The following is an 18,156-nucleotide window of genomic DNA, read 5'->3' as shown; positions in this document are numbered from 1 at the left end:
TCCCTTTCACTCTTACTGGTACCCGTCTGTCACAAATCACTCCTGACACTCTTCTCCACCCATTCCACCCTGCCTGTACTCTCTTCTTCACCTCTCTTCCACATTCACCATTACTCTGAACTGTTGATCCCAAGTACTTAAACTTGTCCACCTTTACCAACTCTACTCCCTACATCCTCACCATTCCTCTACCCTCCCTCTCATTTACACACTGTTACTTCTGATATTTTGGATGTTGGTGTTTTTTTTTTTTGTTTTTGTGGACTTTCGCTATTCTGGTCTCAAGATACTGAAATTTGATATTTCAGTATTTCGAGATTCAGAAGTGAATTCATATATAACAATTAGAAGAGAAAAAGGAGAAAAATATCCTGATTTAAGTAGAAAATAAGCACTCAACTCTAAAGGAGCTCAATCCTGACCGTCTTGAGTGGCAAACAAAATCTGAGGTGGTGTTTTGGTCAGGGGAAATTATGGATAAGGTAGGAGCTTGAGATTCAGATCCTAAAATCTTTAGAAAGTGGCAGAGTCAGATCCAAGATTTGAATCCGAAGCCATTGGTTGAGGAAAGAAGGACAATGGCAACATCAGTTGTACAAAAAAAACAAGACAACGGTACCGACAACCCAACAAAGATCAATATGAGGGAGGTACAACCTGCATTCAGGCTGGCAGCAAGACAGTTGAAGGTACTCATGTGTACGTCCATCTACACACACATATGCATAACAGCTGAAGTCGCACAGATGTACACCCTATTGAGGGGGAGGCTTTGGTAACCTGGTTAAGACATCAGCAGACAAAAACCCAGTGATTTCAGTCATGACATCACATCAGTTTAAATGTTTGCAGAGGTATTCTGGTGTCAATAAGCGTCAATGTTTCTGAGATACAGTTAGAAAAAAAATATTCAACTGAGCGGAAATAATATGCCTTGCTATAGCCTTCACCATTACACAAAGGAGAGGAAAAACGCAAGACAGAAACCACAAAGAAATTCAGAAAAAAGTCCCTAAAGTTTTTTTTCAAAAACCCAAGAAGGAAGGCAGAGCTCATTTTATTGAGGCAAGTCCTTTGACAGAAAGAAATGCAGGTTTCTGGAAAGGTTAGGCAGTATAAGACTGATAGGGTGAGATTTTGCAACATGGAAAAATTCTATGAAGTACTGTGCATTTGTTGGTAAGTACTTGAAGTCAATTCATACATGCACATTATATCAGAAAGTATGCTGACTACAGTGCTGTTTCTTCTGACTTCATTACCTCAATAATAACCAACTGAAAAGGGCATTCAAAGAAAGATCTTTTTAGCTCCTTCCCTGAAGAAGAGGTCTTCCACACTTTGCTAGACTATGAGTGACATCTCAGGCAGCCAAGTCTGGTATACTACTGAATATGTTGAACCTAATGCAATAAAGATGGGCCAAAGAACACTCTCTCTTAAAGAGAGAACCATTCAAAGAAAAAAAAACATAATTGGAGAAGAAATAACAAGAACTAGGTTATCAATATGTATCCATCAGTAATGAAAACTGCACAGAAAACCATTTAATCTGCAGCTGGTTGTGATTCTGATGAAATATTAACACATGCCAATTTACTCCAATTGCTTACCTTTACAATTTTTTAATTCTGACTGGTCTGTTTCATCCTTCTGTTCTTCTTCCTTCATCTGCTGTTTTAACTCTGTGACAGATTTCTTAAAGGATGACATGCTGATCTTCTGCAGTGTTAGGTACTCCTTCTTTAAGTCTAGCCACCCTCTCCTGCAACATAACATAGTATAATCATCACATAAGGTGGTAAGGGTTTGACATTTTATGTTTTTTGGCATGTGCTTGGAACAGTGAGTAAACAGCAAAGTCTAGAAGATGACAAAATTAGATATATGGCACATTAGTACCAAAGAAAATATGTCTAGTCAAAAATTGGGGTCAGTAGATTTAAAGCTTTAACCCATCAATGCTGCAGCATCTACAATAAATGCTGACAGAAAATTTCCAAGTCAAATTCTCAAATGTCTGAAAATATAACAATTTGTTAAGACTGCAAATGATATATATATATATATATATATCATATATGCAAATATATATATATTATAATAGATATATGCAATAGATATATGCAAATTAATGCAAGTGATGTCTAGAATCACTGACAAAAGTAGCTTTGAGAATATTTAACTCAAACATGCTAAGAGGTGGAATGGTAAAACTATAAATATAATCCTAACAATTAATCAAACTCAAAGTCGTCTCCCTGGGGTACAGATTTGTTCCTATGGCTCAGGTGATCTATGTGTGATAAACAGTTCAGGTGCAGGAGAAGCAGGACAAGGGAAGGTATACAATGGATATAAAAAGTGTACACACCCTGTTAAAATGCCAGGTTTTTGTGATATAAAAAGTGAGACCACAATAAATCATTTCAAAACTTTCCCACCTTTAATGTGACCTATAACCTGAACAATTCAATTGAAAACGAAACAAATCTGTTAGGGGGAAAAATATAAAAAATAAAAAATGTACAATAAGTTGGTTGCATAAGTGTGCACACCCTTAAAGTACCACTTTTTCGAAGCACCTTTTGATTTAATTACAGCATATTTTGATAAAAATAACAAATTAATCCTGTCAAAAATGACTGAGTGAATCAGAACAAAATTCATTGTATTAAAAACAGTCTGGTCTGCCTCACCATTGAAACTAGGAGACTCACAGATTAGGTTTGACCATGACTACTCTTCCCTCATGGTCTCAAAAAGAAAAAAAACTGCTTATCTCTACTAAACTCTCTGAAGAAAGCTGTAATCAAAAGCCACTTGATATTCCCTGCAAATTTAAGACTTTACCTGCCAGAAGGGGCAAAAAATTAAACTTTGGAAGAAGCTACCTTTGTTCATACAAAGAAATTAATAAAACTGAGTTGAAGAAATGGACATCAGTACATCATTAAGGAGACAATCTGTAAGAAATGACTGGTTAGTTAAAGAAAAAAAGTTTGAAGACAAATCACCTGTATGTCTTCCTATATAATGTTCATTAAAACAGGTTGCGCTCTCTCAAAGAAACTCAGCTAAAGGTAACACTCTTTCTAAATCAAATATAATATAATCATCAGCTTTCCAGCTACAAAGGCTCATAACATAATCTTTAGGGGAAGCCAAATACAATTTATCAGTTTTTTCTTTTTTAGTAGCTAATGCAATACTGAATATACAAAAAATCATTATACTTATTCACTTCTCTTAAATTCACTCTCACAGAGTACCCTTACCCCTATCCTTTACTGTATAACAATATAACTAAAGATTTAATAAGAATGAGTATGGGGAGGGGGGACAGTTTATGATTGCAGGGTTCTGTTGAAATGTAAATAAAAACATAGCTTAAACACAGAAAATAGTGAACACAAGAAGTAAATAATAAGAAGTTATGTACTCACCATAACGTTCCATCTGAGTAGGTATCTTCATTTGTCTGCAACCTGTGGGATACGGATCCGATCTCGGATCCGAGCCGGCAACTTCTAACATAGCATAGATCCGAGCTCCTAGCTCCTCCCCCTTACCCATAATCCCCTGCTTGCCCTAACTGACCTCAGATCAAGTTTGCCCCATAGCACAACAGATAACAGGTGTCCCAATGGGAACATATGCTGATAACACAAGAGCGATCCAATCGGTCATTGGGAAGGAGGGGGGGATGGTTGCAGACAAATGAAGATACCTACTCAGATGGAACGTTATGGTGAGTACATAACTTCTTAATCTGAAGTAGGAACTTCATTTGTCAGCAACCTGTGGGACAGAGTCCCCAGCTACCTAAGTCTTGGGTGGCCTTCATGGAAGGATATTCCGGAGCACCGCAGAGCCAAAGGACGCTCTACCTCGGGAAATAACATCTATTTTATAATGGCTGATAAAGGTGTGAGATGAAGCCCAAGTGGCTGCGGAACAAATGTCATCCAGTGGAACCCTAGCCTGAAAGGCTGCAGAAGTGGCAACGGCCCTAGTAGAATGAGCACGGACTCCTTGAGGTGCAGGCCTTCCCGAACTCTGATATGCTAACAGAATACAACTCGAGATCCATCTAGAGAGAGAAACCTTCGAAACTGATTTTCCGAAATTACTTTTGGCAAAGGAGATAAACAACTGATCGGATTGCCTATGACCAGCAGTTCTGTGGATATAAAACCTAATTGTCTGTGTACGTCCAAGGAATGAAGCTTGTACTCTCCTTTGTTATGAAAGTTGGGGAAAAACACTGGGAGATTGATGGATTGATTGATGTTCGCTTCTGAAGATACCTTAGGTAGAAAGGACGGATTGATTCTGAGGTAAACCCTATCCGGGTGAAAAACCAAATATGGTGGTTTGACGCAAAGGGTTTGCAATTCTGATACCCTTTTGGCTGAAGTTATGGCCACCAAAAAGGCTGTCTTCCAAGAGAGAAATTTGAGATCAACCGTGGCAGCCGGTTCGAATGGGGGACCAGTCAAGGACTGCAAGACTAAGGATAAATCCCATGGGGGTACCACCTCTTTAACTGGAGGTCTAAGGAGGAAGGTACCCTTGAGGAAGGTCTTACACAGTTTGGAAGTCATAATAGGACCAGACTCTTGCCCCACATGATAGTATGAGATTGCTGCCAGCTGTACCTTGACTGTGGAAGAACTAGCCCCCTGGTGAAAGAGAGAGGTTAGAAATTCTAGAATCGATGATATCGGGGCTGTGAACGGGTCTAAACGACGGTGTTTTGCCCAAATGGTGAAGCGTTTCCACTTACTCCGATAAACCTTCCTGGTGGAAGGCTTATGAGCTGCTACAAGAATGGCTTTAACCGGTGATGAGATCCCGGGAGTCCTTATGAGGAGTGGAACTGGAGCAACCAAGCCGTCAGCTTGAGGTTGCCCAGAATCGGAGTTGGAAGACCGAGAGGATGCGAGATGAGATCCGGAATGGGATCCAGAATCCATGGTGGATTCACTAGGTGAGACCATAGGTAAGGGAACCACGTCTGACGAGGCCAGAATGGGGCAATGAGGATCATTCTGCTCCCCAGCTGCCTGGCTTTCTGTAACAATTTCAACATCAGGGGTAGAGGAGGGTAAGCATAAAGCAGACCGGGAGGCCAAGCATGAACTAGAGAGTCTCTCGGGGACTTCCCCGGAGGGGGGATCAGAGCGAAGTAATCGTTGCATTTTGTGTTTGAAGGAGAGGCAAAAAGATCGCAACAAGGTCGCCCCCATCGGGCAAATACTTGCTCTACCACTCGGTGGTTGAGAGACCACTCGTAGGGAGTCAGGATAGTACGACTGAGCCTGTCCGCTAAAATGTTGGACCTTTCCGGAATGTGCGGTGCTATGAGAAAGCGGTTGGTGGAAATCGCCCATTCCCACACTCTCATGGCCTCGCGGCAAAGGGGGTAAGACCTGGTTCCCCCTTGTTTGTTGATGTACCAGACTACCGACATGTTGTCTGTCTGTACCGCAATTGTCCCTACCGGAAGAGAGTTGTGTAGTGCTTGCAACGTCAAAAGCACCGCTCTCATCTCTAGGACATTGACATGCAAAGAGGTCTCTACGTCGTTCCAAGTGCCTTGGACTGCTCTGCCTGAAAAATGCCCCCCCCCCCACCCCAGGCGAGAAGCATCCGTGGTCACTGTGTCGACTGGTGGAGGTAGTGAGAAGGGACGGCCCGTGTGGAGGTTGGGAGACTGGAGCCACCACAGGAGCGATTTTCTGCAAACCTTGGTTAAGGAAACGGGGTGAGACAGAGGGTTGCAAGACAGGGACCATTGTACCTGGAGGGTCCACTGTAGAATCCTCATATTCAGCCGGGCCAATGGTAGCAGAGGGACTGCAGCCGCCATAGATCCTAGGGCCCACAGAATCAATTCCGCCGAAGGAGTTTGCAGATGAAGAATGGCCTGCACGTGTAACATCAGGTTCCGAAGTCGGTCCGGAGTCAGGAACGCAAGCATCTGTCTGGAATCCAGGCTTGCCCCTATAAAATCTAGTATCTGTGTAGGGGTGAGAGAGGATTTGGTCATGTTGATGGTTAATCCTAATAGAGGAGCCAGACCAAGAAAATAGTCCCTGCCTGAGCAAAGTAGAGGCCTTGTTGGGGCTGTGAGGAGCCAGTAGTCCAGGTATGGAAAGACCTGAATTCCCTGGAGTCTCAGGTGAGCCGCTACTACCGCTAGGACCTTGGTGAACACCCTGGGGGCTGAGGTGAGACCGAAGGGGAGGACCCTGAATTGAAAGTGACTGGCTCCCAGCCGGAAGCGGAGGAACCTCCTGGAACGCCTGTCCACTAGAACGTGATAGTACGCATCCTTGAGGTCTATAGAGCACATCCAGTCGTCCTCCCGCAATAAGGGGAGGACGGATTGCAACGTGACCATTCAGAACTTTTGTTTGGGTACCACCAGGTTTAGGAAAGAGAGGTCGAGGATGGACCTCAAGTCCCCCATCTTTTTTGGCACCAGAAAGAACCTGGAGTAAAACCCTGATCCGACTTGATCTGGGGGGACGGGCTGGATGGCTCTTTTTCATAGAAGCTGCTGGATTTCTGCAGCGGCCGCCTTCTTTTGACTGGGTGGGACGTCGGGAAGGCTTCTGATTCTGGGGTTGGCTATGAAGGGAATTAGGTAACCTCTGGATATAATGCGAAGCACCCAGCGATCTGTTGTTATGGACTCCCATTCTGCCAGGTGCTTGACGCCCCGACTGCCTCCAGAGTGGAGCAGTCGGGAAACCCCTCAGGGGTTCTGCATGGGCCTCTCAGAGAAAGGTTCTCTGGACCCAAAATTCCTCTGACCCCCTCTGCCTCTGGGGCGGCGTCCTCCCTGTCCTCCTCTGCCACGAGAGGACTGGTTGTCCTGAGCAGACTGAGAATGATGCGATTTTCGGAACCACATCTTCTTCTGACCCTTTTGGTTCTTGGAAAAGGACCTCTGGGGTGCAGAGAAGTGGACTCCAATGGCAGACAAGGTCTTCCTGTCTTTCTCGCTCTGGACAAGAGTGTCGCGAACGGTTATGCCGAACAGTGCAGAACCATCAAAAGGGGCATTCGCGAATGACGCCTTAAAAGGTTCCGAGAAGTCACAGTGACGGAGCCAGGCCTGTCTCCTCATGACAAGCCCGACTCCACCTGCTCTAGCGGCTCCCTCTGTAGCATGAGACAATAGCCGCATAGAGGTATTAGAGATAGAGCGGAGGGTGGCCATTCGGGAAGAGTACAAATCCTTGTCTCCCTCCGCCATGGACCCCAGGGGAGAAGCAGCGTATTCCTTAATTAGGACCCGCTGCATCCTAATAACGTGTGCCATATAGTTCAAGGCCCTCATAGAGAAGGTCGCTGAACTGAAGGCCCGCTTCCCAAGACGGTCCATCGCGCGAGACTCCTTGCTCGGAGGATGAACCGTGGGGCTCTCCTGAGCCAACTCTTTCTTAGTTGGCTGCAGCCACCAACATGGCATCCACAGGGGGACCTCTGCTACAATGTGATCTCTCTGCAGGGGGGCTCAAAATTTTGTCTGGGTGTCTGGGGATCGGCTCTACGGTGTCCGGTTCCTTCCAAGCCCTAGAGGATATGAGATCCACCAGGGGGTCGGGTGGAGGGGACACCCAAGAGGTAGATGGTCCTGCCTCGAACGCCTCAAGGAATACGGACTCGTCAGAGGAAGCCCTAGGGGCAGACCACCCACCTCTGATTTTGAGCATTTCCATGATTTCTCCAAAGGAGACATCCTCAGGGGGTGATCTCGGGGAGCCTTCCCCTTCATCCAAGTCTGTATCTTCTGTGAGGCTCTCAGGGGAGTCTATGTGCCTCCTTTTGCACTTTGCCTTGTGGGGAATCTCCTCGGGGGGGCTGTCCAAGGAGTCCTCACGGGCTGTAACCTGTTCCACTGGAACTCCTAAAGGCGCTGAGGCAGGCTGCCCAGAGGTCCAGATGAGGGGAGCCAGGATCAGATGAGAAGGAGTGCAGGAGGGAGCCGAAGCCAGGACCAAAGGCCTGGAAGCACTCGACAGTGCCCTCTCCACTGCAGCGAAAGCCGATGGGGGAGCCGCTCTCAGAAGGATCCGAGATCCGACTCCCGCTCGGATCCGAAGGGTGGATTGGACCCGGTGCCGAGAACGTCGGATCCGAAGGACCAGTGTGCTCCGACTGGGACGGAGCCGAAAGCACACCAAATCCCCCGGATCCTAAGCTCGGCCCACGGCTCCGAGAGGTCGGATCCGACAGACTCGAGGGAATAGTCGGAGTCGACGTGCCGAGCACGGTCGGCTCCGACCTACCCCCGGATCCAACGTGGCTCGGCTCCGAGTCCGGAATGCGGGTCGGAGAAGGAGCTATAGGAGCGAAAAAAGGGGTCAAGCTCCCCCCCAGAGGGGGGGGGGGAGGCAAGAGCACTCCCATCTGCATCTGGGCCTGGATAAATCTCCTCATCATCCGATCCATATCTGCATCAGACATGCTGAAAGTGGACCGCGACGAGGCCACCGAGGCAGACCTGGAGTGTCGTCTCGATGACCTCGACGGGGACCGGATCACCTCCTCCTCGGGACCCGGGGAGAAACAAGGGGATCGGGTCCGAGGAGGAGGAGATCGAGAAGACTTGGACGGGGAAGCCCTCTTGGCGGGCGGGGCCGATGAAGAGTCTTCGGCCCGCCGCTTAAGGTGCTTCTCCCGCCGCTTCTCTTTCCTGGCCTCCCTATCCTCCGGAGCAGAAGCAGGAGGTTGAGTCCCGGTCGGAGGAAGGGAGGCAGGGGTGACCGCTACCGGGGGGTAGCGGGCACCGAAGCACCGGAGGCCGAAGCAGAGTCTGGGGTAGAAGACCCGCCAGAACTAGCTTCGACCTTCGATCCTTGAGTGCCCTGGGGTTGAACGCCACACAAATCGCGCAACCCGAAGAGAGGTGTTCAACCCCAAGGCACCTAACGCACCGAGTGTGGCCATCAGCCGGTGAAAGCTTGTGACCACACTCGGTGCATTTCGAAAAAATTGCCTTAGGGGCCTCCGACATATTGAAGTAAGCACACTCACTAGGCCCCTAATCCAGTCACACACACACGCTATGACCAGCGGGGGAGGGAGAATTATACTAAAAATAAAACAAGTTAGATATGTAAAGGGAGAAAGGGTAAACCTATCACACACACAACCAGTCACTCAGAAGAAAAAATATAAAAACTTTTTTTCTCATAAAAGCCAAGAGCTCTAAACCTAGCTGTTGCTTGAAGAGCGGCAAACTAGATCTGAGGTCAGTTAGGGCAAGCAGGGGATTATGGGTAAGGGGGAGGAGCTAGGAGCTCGGATCTATGCTATGTTAGAAGTTGCCGGCTCGGATCCGAGATCGGATCCGTATCCCACAGGTTGCTGACAAATGAAGTTCCTACTTCAGATTCAGTTTTAATTTAAAATATGAGTTAACAGATATAGTTTAGAATATTGTATTTTATGCAGGACTTAATAATTTAATGTGTTAGATAATTTTAATCAAAGTTTTACTGATTTTCATAACTTCAGGGGAAAAAGACCCTTTCATTTAAATTTGTGGCTTGAACAACACATCCGTGAGGTATTTGTGTTGAAACCTTTCTATTTTCAGCTTAAATTCCCAACAACTTACTTTTCAGTGTTCTAATGAAGATTTTAAGCATGTCTCAAGCCTCTGTGTGTACCTGCAAGCTCTCCAGCTTCATGAGGAACCATTTGCGAGTGAACTAAGGAACTAAAACGCAACCTTTGAACTTTCAATACAGGATGTTCAAAGAATGTTAAACGGATAGCAAAAATGGACATTTCATGGACGTTTAGTTAGAAAAGTTGTTTTTTTAAATGAAAATGACATGCAAGTAAAACATTTACCTATAACATATAAGAGTCTTGTAAAATATATCCTGATTTGTGTGGTTAAAATGGTTGATAGTTTAATAGAGAAAGAGGATTAAAATGTTACACAAGTACATATTTTACTGTAGGACAAACTGCTATCTGCTGTAAACCTTTATAAATATAAAGTGATGTTAAATGTGTTAGTATAAAAGTTATATAATAACTTGCTGCAGGAAATTAATTCTGTTATTCAGAATTTGATGCGTTATATAAGCACATAACATCTTCTTTAAATAAGTTGAATATTTATGCACATATTCTCAGTTTATATACTGGAAGTAGTAGCAACAAGAGAGTTTGAATGTGACATGGTCAGGAAGTGGATTGTTTGGGAAACTAAACAAGCCTGGAATAATGTATTCCACGTTAAAGGTTATGAATGTTTGTTATTATTGTTCCTACACTAAGTTTTAGATTTTTGTCCATAACAAGTAGTAATATATACACTTTAAGGAACAGTACAACAAAACAATATAAAAAGAAGTTATGTACCTACCATAACGTTCCAAGTTAGTTGTCTTCATCTCGCCTTCTTTCTTGCTTGTTGGGATCGGAGCCGCCCATTGGCTCCGACTCGGCAATCATCTATAGCTCGAGAGCTGTTTACTGGCTCGAGGCTACCCCTTATCCCATGATGCCTAGCGCTAGCTACCCAGATCTCGTTTGTAATAGCTAACCCCAGACATAGCAAGAATAATCTGACCAAACTAACAGGTTGGGCATATCTGTTATACTCTCTAAGTCAGTAGAGAAAACGAACCAGAAAATACTCAGCCGGTGAAGCCTAAACGCCTCTCGGTACAATAGGACAGGGGGATGGAGGGGGGGGGGGATGCAAGAAAGAAGGCGAGATGAAGACAACTAACATGGAACGTTACGGTAGGTACATAACTTCTTTATGTTAAGTTGTCTATCTCGCCTTCGTTTCTTGCTTGTTGGGACAGCGTCCATAGCACCTATGATCCTGGGTGGCTCATTGCAACAGACTCTTCAGAACAGTAGAACCAAAGTTAGCTCTATCCTTGGAGGCCATGTCTAACTTGTAATGAGAAATAAAGGTATGAGGATTTGCCCATGTGGCAGCGGCACAAATAAAGTCCATGGGCAACCTAGACTGGAAGGCTACAGAAGTGGCCAAAGCCCTAGTAGAATGGCCTTTCGGTTGGGAAGACAATTCTTTGTTTCTTAGTTGATAGATGAAGGTGATAATGTGAGACAACCACCTGGACAGGGTCACTTTGGAAACTGGAAGATCCTGTTTTCCCCTGTCAAAGGAAAGGAAGAGTTGGTCCGACTTCCTTATATCCTTCACTCTATGCAGGTAAAAACGCAGTTGTCTATGAACATCCAAAAGGTGTAACTTGTATTCTGCCTTGTTGGTGTAGTTAGAGAAGAATACTGGAAGGTCTATGGATTGGTTTAGATTATTTTCTGAGCACACTTTAGGAAGGAAGGATGGATTAGTTCTCAGCGCAACCCTATCCTTGTGAAAGACTAAGTACGGAGAATGAACGCTTAGTGCTTGAAGTTCCGATACACATCTGACTGAGGTAATAGCTACCAGAAAGAGAGTTTTCCAAGATAGAAACTTAAGGGAGCAGGAAGCTGCCGGTTCAAAAGGGGGCATAATCAAGGAGGTTAGTACCAAATTAAGGTCCCAAGGAGGAGGGGGATCTCTCACTGGGGGCCTAAGCAGAGTAGTCCCTCTGAGAAAGGCATTACACAGCTTATGAGACATGATATTTAGATTAGAAAAGCCAACATGGTAGTTAGATATGGCTGCTAGTTGAACCCTGATTGTGGCAGAAGCGGACCCAGAGTGAAAAAGCTCAGTTACGAATTCCAAGAATTTGTGAACTGGGGCTGAAAAGGGATCTATGTTCCTAGCCTCTGCCCAATAAGAGAAACGTTTTCATTTGCTAGCATACGTTTTCCTAGTAGCCAATTTGTGAGAGGATACAATAATTTCACGCACAGCCGGGGAAATGCTGGGAAGCCTGGCTAGGGTTGGAATTGGATCAACCAAGTTGTGAGCTGCAGTGTCTGGAGGGATCGATGCAGTTCTCCTGATTGATGAATCAGCAGGTCTGGAATAGGATCCAGGGCTGTTCGAGGAGGTAACGGGCAGGAACGGAAACCAAATCTGTCAAGGCCAGTAAGGAGCAATGAGGATCATTTTGCAGTCCAACAATATCGCTTTCTGTATGAGTTTGGGTATAAGAGGAAAAGGCGGGAAGGCATAAAGAAGTCCCTGAGGACAATCGTGGACTACAGCGCATCTCTGGGAGGGTGACCGGGAAGCGGTAGAAGAGAGAAATAGTTGCTGCATTTGGTGTTGAAGGGGGTTTTGCAAACAGATCGCAGCAAGGCTGTCCCCATTTGCGGGAGATGAGATCCGCAACTACCTGATTCAGAGACCACTCATGAGGCATTAGAATAGCTCTGCTGAGCCTGTCCGCTATGACACTGGACTTCCCAGGGATGTGCGTTGCAATCAGAAATCGTTGGGAGGAAATCGCCCACTGCCAGAGTCTGAGTGCTTCTCGACATAGGGGGTAGGACCTGGTTCTGTCCTGCTTGTTGATGTACCACACTACTGACATATTGTCCATCTGAATTGCAATGGTCCCAGGAGGGAGAGTCCTGAAGTGCTTGCAACGCTAGTAGCACGTCTCTCATCTCCAAGACATTTATGTGCAGATGGTACTCATGAGGCTGCCATGTGCCTTGGACTGTCCTGCCCTGATAATGCCCCCCCACCCCATCAGTGAGGCGTCCGTGGTCACTGTGGCAACCGGAGGGGGTTGGATGAATGGTCTGCCCTGAGACACTAGCGGGCAGACCATCCACCAGGAAAGGTGTCTTTTGTAAGTTTCTGTAATCATGATCATGTGAGACATGGGGAGCTGTTAAAAGGACCACTGTGTGTAGAGAAGCCACTGAAGGATTCTCATGTGAAAATGGGCTAGAGGTATCAGAAGAATTGCCGCCACCATAGAACCCAGAGTTTGAAGGACCAACCGGACTTGTACCTTTTTGCACTGCATGAGGATATGAACTTGCTGCCGAATCGTGGCCACCCTGTCCGGCGGTAGTCTTGCGGGCATACTTTTTGTATCTAGATCTGCTCCTATATAGGTAATAGATTGACAGGGCAACAAGGCAGATTTTCCGAAATTTATGGTAATGCCCAACTGGGCACACATTGCGATTGTATAGTCCCTGGCTTGAAGAAGTTGATGCCTGGTAGTAGCAGTAAGGAGCCATTCGTCTAGATAAGGAAACGCCTAGAATCCTTGACGTCTCAGGTGAGCCGTGACCACTGCCATACATTTGAACACCCTGGGGGCTGGGGTAAGACCAAAGGGCAGAGCTCTGAACTGATAATGACTGGCTCCCAGCCAGAAGCAAATAAATCTCCTGGAGCACCTGTCCATCTTGATGTGATAGTATGCATCCTGGGGATCTATTGAGCACATCCAATTGTCCTGACCCAAAAAGAGTAGAATGGACTGAAGCGTGACCATCTGAAACATTGTTCTTTGAACAGACTTGTTTAGTCTGCTGAGATCCAAAATTGGTCTCTAGTCCCCTGTCTTTATTGGTACCAAAAACAACCTTGAGTAAGTTCCGGATCCGAGTTGGTCTGCCGGGACTTCCTGGATGACTCTTTTTTTCTAGCAGTCTTGAAATTTCTATGACTGCTTGGGCCCTCAGATTGGGTAGACCATCTGGGGGGGGGGGGGGATTTGCTTGACGATAGGGGAGATTGGAAGAAGGGAATTACATAGCCTCCGGATATGATTGAGTGTACCCATTTGTCTTGCATAATGTCTTGCCAGACTTTTGGGTACAGTGAAAGTCTTCCCCCGACTGCCTCCAGACAGAGGCGGGCAGTCGGGCAACCCTTCAGGGATGCTTAAAGGGCTTGTCAGAGAAAGGTTCTCTGCTGCCCTGGTTCTGCGGACCCCCTCTGCCTTGAGGGCGGCATCTGTTATTTCCTCCTCTGCCCCTGGAGGAAAACTCACTACATGTATCAGGCGAGGCTCCCTGGGATTTCTGAAACCACATTTTTCCACTCTTCTGACCTTTGGGATATGGTCTGGAAGGAGTGGAAAAACGGACTCCCACGGCAGAGAGAGTTTTGCCTTCCTGTTCACACCTACTGAGAGTGTCCTTCACCTGTGGTCCAAACGGGTGTTGGTGAATGACGCTCTAAAGGGCTCCGCAAAATTAAACAGCCGCATCCATGCGTGTCTCCTAAGGGACACGCCTGTACCTGCGGCTCTACTCGCACCATCAGCTGCATAGGAAATGAGCCTCATGGAGGAGTTAACCACTGAATTAAATGTCGCCAGCTGAGAAGCTACTTTAGCTTGAACCCCTTCAGCTGATGGATTCTGGAGGGTACCTCCAAGCTCTTTTAGGAGATCCCTCTGAAGCCTGGTAAAATGGCATAAGTAATTCAGTGACCTCATGGAGAAGGACGCTGAAGCAAACATTCGCTTCCCATATCTGTCCATAGTCCTAGACTCCTTGTTAGGAGGATGGACAGAGGAAGAAGTTTCCGCTAATTCCTTTTTAGTGGCCGCTGCTGCTACCATGGCATCAACGGGAATACCCTTGGTAAGGAACTGTTTGTCAGGGGGGTGCAGTGATAAACTTGCCGGGCCTCCTCGGGGTTGGTTCCACTGCATCCGGGGCTGACCAAGCCCTTCGAGCCACCACAGACATTAGTGGATTGAAGGGCGGACACACCCAGGAGGTGGAAGGGCGGGAACCAAATGCATCCAGGAATACGGATTTGTCCTCAGTAGGGGCTAGGGCAGTCCAGTTCCTCCTCTGCCTAAGCACTTCTAGGATGTCCGAAAAAGAAAAATCTTCAGAGGGGGATCTCGGGGACCCTTCCGATTCATCCAAATCCGTATCCGAAGTGACAGACTCAGGGGAGTCAAGGTGCTTCCTCTTGCACTTCCTCTTCCGAGGGACCTCCTCTGAATGATCAGGGGAGGCCTCGGAAGAAGAGGAAGCACCCAGTGGGGTGCTCTGGAGGGTCGGTTCCCCATGCTTGGGGTCTGAAGGAGGGACAGAGGTTGACGCAGGCACTACAGGGGACGGAGTCAGTGGGGTCGAACGTGGTGCTGACTCAGGGGCCAGTACACTCCTCATGACATCGAAAGCATCCCTGCCACGATGCAAAGAAGGCTCCGACTCTGAGGAAACCGGAATCCTTCTCCGCACCGAGGGGGATGGCTCCGAGGCCGATGTAGGAGCAGAGCTCACCTGCGCCGAAGCTCCGAGAGGGAGAACGGGGTCGAACAAGGGTCTGATGCCACTCGCCCCCTCGGAGCTGACGAGGGAGTCTCGGCACCCAGATCCCTCGACAGAAGGCACCATCGAGGGGATCGGAGCCGATGACGGAACCGAAGGGGAAATAGTTATCGGTGCCAATGGATCCATGATTCGAACCCCAACAAACTCCGGCTCTGAGCTCAGAGGATTCGGAGGAGGAACATCGATGGAAGCGGGCGGAGCCACCTGTTGAGGAGGGCTGGATAACATTTTGGCCAGTGCCTGCGACTTCAACAACTTACTGACCACTCTCTCCACGTCGTGGTCCGAGAGTCTAGTGGACCGAGAGGAGTGGGAGGATCTGTGACTGCGGTCACACTGCAACAGGGGAGACAGAGGGGCCGAATGTATCGATTCTAGAGACGGGGACCTCGGTCTCTTGTGGATCCGAGATGGCTCCGAAGATGCTGGTGGAGCCAACTGGGAAGCAGAGTCCTCGGTTCCAGCCAGAACTGAAGTAGTCAGTAATGTCTGGGCCAATGACAGCTCCGAGCTGGGAGCTGACGATTTGGTCGGTTTAGGAGATTTCACTGGCTGAGCCTTGGCCAGTGAATCCTGGGGCTTAAGAAGACCCCTTAATATCAGCTTATTTTTGCGCTCCTGCAGAACCCTTGGGCTGAATGTGTGGCATACAGAACAAGAGTCCTGCAGGTGCACTGCGCCTAAGCAATAGACGCAAGAAGTGTGCCCATCTGTCAGAGACATTTTCTGACAGCATGAGTCACACTTCTTGAATCCAGACACTTTGGATTCTTTAGACATATCTAGTCCTACACAGAAAGACTTTGGCCAAAGGTCCAACAACAAAAAACTACAAACACTAATCTACCAAAAACACAATAACTACAGTCAAGAAGTTTTTTTTTTTTTTTTTTTAATAGGAAGCCTCTAACTTAAACGGCTACCTATGAAGTAAAAGAGAAGACTAAAACTAAAGGTAAAATGCTACAATAAGTAGAGATAGGAAAGGGGAAGAACTCTCTAACTTAAACGAGTTCTAAGGGAAAAATACAATAACACAAACTACAACAAGCTAATTAACGATAATGTCGAAAGACTAAACTATGAAAAAAAAGGAACCCCTTGTTCGCTAGAAAAGTATTAAACTAACTTACAGGAGCCTGAGCCAGTAAGAATTAACCTTGCAGCTGAAGCGGCAAACGAGATCTGGGTAGCTAGTGCTAGGCATCATGGGATAAGGGGTAGCCTCGAGCCAGTAAACAGCTCTCGAGCTATAGAAGATGGCCGAGTCGGAGCCGAAGGTCGGCTCCGATCCCAACAAGCAAGAAACGAAGGCGAGATACACAACTTAACATTACAGTTTCAAAGTAAGTCATCTTGAATAATGATAATGTACAAATGTTTCCCACTAAATGTGAATGGGTTAAACAACACTATAAAGAGTAGTCATCTAAATACACATTTTTAACTACATAAAGCAGATACACTGTTTCTACAAGAAACCCATATATTGTCAGAAGATTTAAACAGAACTTCTGTGGAAGGTTGGGCGCCAGGCTGGCAACTCGACACCATAAAACTCCACTGCCAATCATGAGAGGACAGATGATCTGCTGTGGCGACCCCTAACTGGGAAAAAGCCGAAAGAAGAAGATTGTTAAAAGATTATTCAGTCTTGGTTAGTTCTCAGTTTAAACATAAAAGAAGAGGTATTCTGATAGTAAGGAAAAAAGTTAGGTTTACCTAAGATTGTGGATTCCTACTCAGATAAAAATGGTATACTTGGTTAGTGGTAGTAAAAAAATAAGAAAATATATTATGCCCTTATTAATACATATTGGATACCTGGTTTAGGAAAAAAACAGTTAAGAATTATTTAGATATCATAACATTACATTCTAGTGGTGAGATGTTGATAGCAGGTGAGTTTAATTGCATGTTACCTCAGAGAAAAGTACAGTTGTGTACACTTACCATAAATGTAGATGTTCGAGTGTATTCACTGTTGCAGTCATTATATTTGGGTAATCTGCTGGCAGGTTGCCCTCAGTCAGCCTGATTAACAAAGTCTTGGGTCCTGCGTCGGTTGCTGTCCCTTCTTCCATGACATCAGGTCATCAGGGGTATAAAACATGCAGCCGACGCCATTACATCAGTTTTTCTTGCCCCAGATGTCAGGTGACCCCCCAAAGAGGAGCAAAATATATATAAGTAATTAAAAACACAAAAATATACCTCCAAACAAAAGCAAATACACCAAAAAGCTTTTAAGCATAGTAAAAGAAAGTAGAGGTATAGTAAGAGAAAAACAAGGGGCTGGAGGGAGGGTAACCAGGACTGCAACAGTGAATACACTCGAACATCTACATTTATGGTAAGTGTACACAACTGTACTATGTTCTTCGTGTTTCACTGTTGCAGTCATTCCATTTGGGTAGATTCCCAAAGCTATGGTTGGGAGGATGGATTTATACAGCATGAGAACCAGTTATAAGGCCCTGCAAAACAGCAGTGGCAAATCCAGCTCTGGATTTAGAGAAAATTGGTAAGTGGTAATGCTTGGTGAAAGTATGAACGGAACTCCAGGTAGCAGCTTCTAGAATATCCCTGGTAGGAACACCTCTGAGAAAGGCTGTAAAAGTAGATGCAGCCCTGGTGGAATGAGATCTGATCCCCTGGGGGATAGGTTTTCCATGGTGCTTATAGCAGAAATGAATACAATGGCTTATCCATTTAGAAATGGTTTGTTTAGAAATAGCCTTCCCCTCTGCCCCTGCAGCAAATGCTACCAGCAGTTGTTCAGATTTTCTTTGAGATTTAGTCCTGTCCAAGTAGAATCTAAGTTGTCTGTGTACATCCAATAAATGCAGAATCCGCTCCCCCTTGTTGTGTGGATTGGGAAAGAAAGTTGGTAAATGAATGGACTGATTAAGAGCC

General features: G+C 46.1%; 1 protein-coding gene across 1 annotated transcript in view; it reads right to left on the bottom strand.

The window, feature by feature from the left end:
- Positions 1–18,156, bottom strand: part of LARP7 (La ribonucleoprotein 7, transcriptional regulator) — a 1,030,416-nt gene that overhangs the window by 401,611 nt on the left and 610,649 nt on the right. The window contains exon 9 of the mRNA XM_044061552.1: positions 1,614–1,765. Coding sequence (XP_043917487.1) covers positions 1,614–1,765 — 152 coding nt within the window. The remainder of the gene's footprint in view (positions 1–1,613; positions 1,766–18,156) is intronic.

Source organism: Protopterus annectens, chromosome 2.part0 (assembly GCF_019279795.1).
Source record: "Protopterus annectens isolate FY-2018-M chromosome 2.part0, PAN1.0, whole genome shotgun sequence".
Classification (NCBI taxonomy): domain Eukaryota; kingdom Metazoa; phylum Chordata; order Ceratodontiformes; family Protopteridae; genus Protopterus; species Protopterus annectens.
The sequence above is the reverse complement of the archived record's forward strand: the minus strand, read 5'-3'. Positions and strand labels throughout refer to the sequence as shown.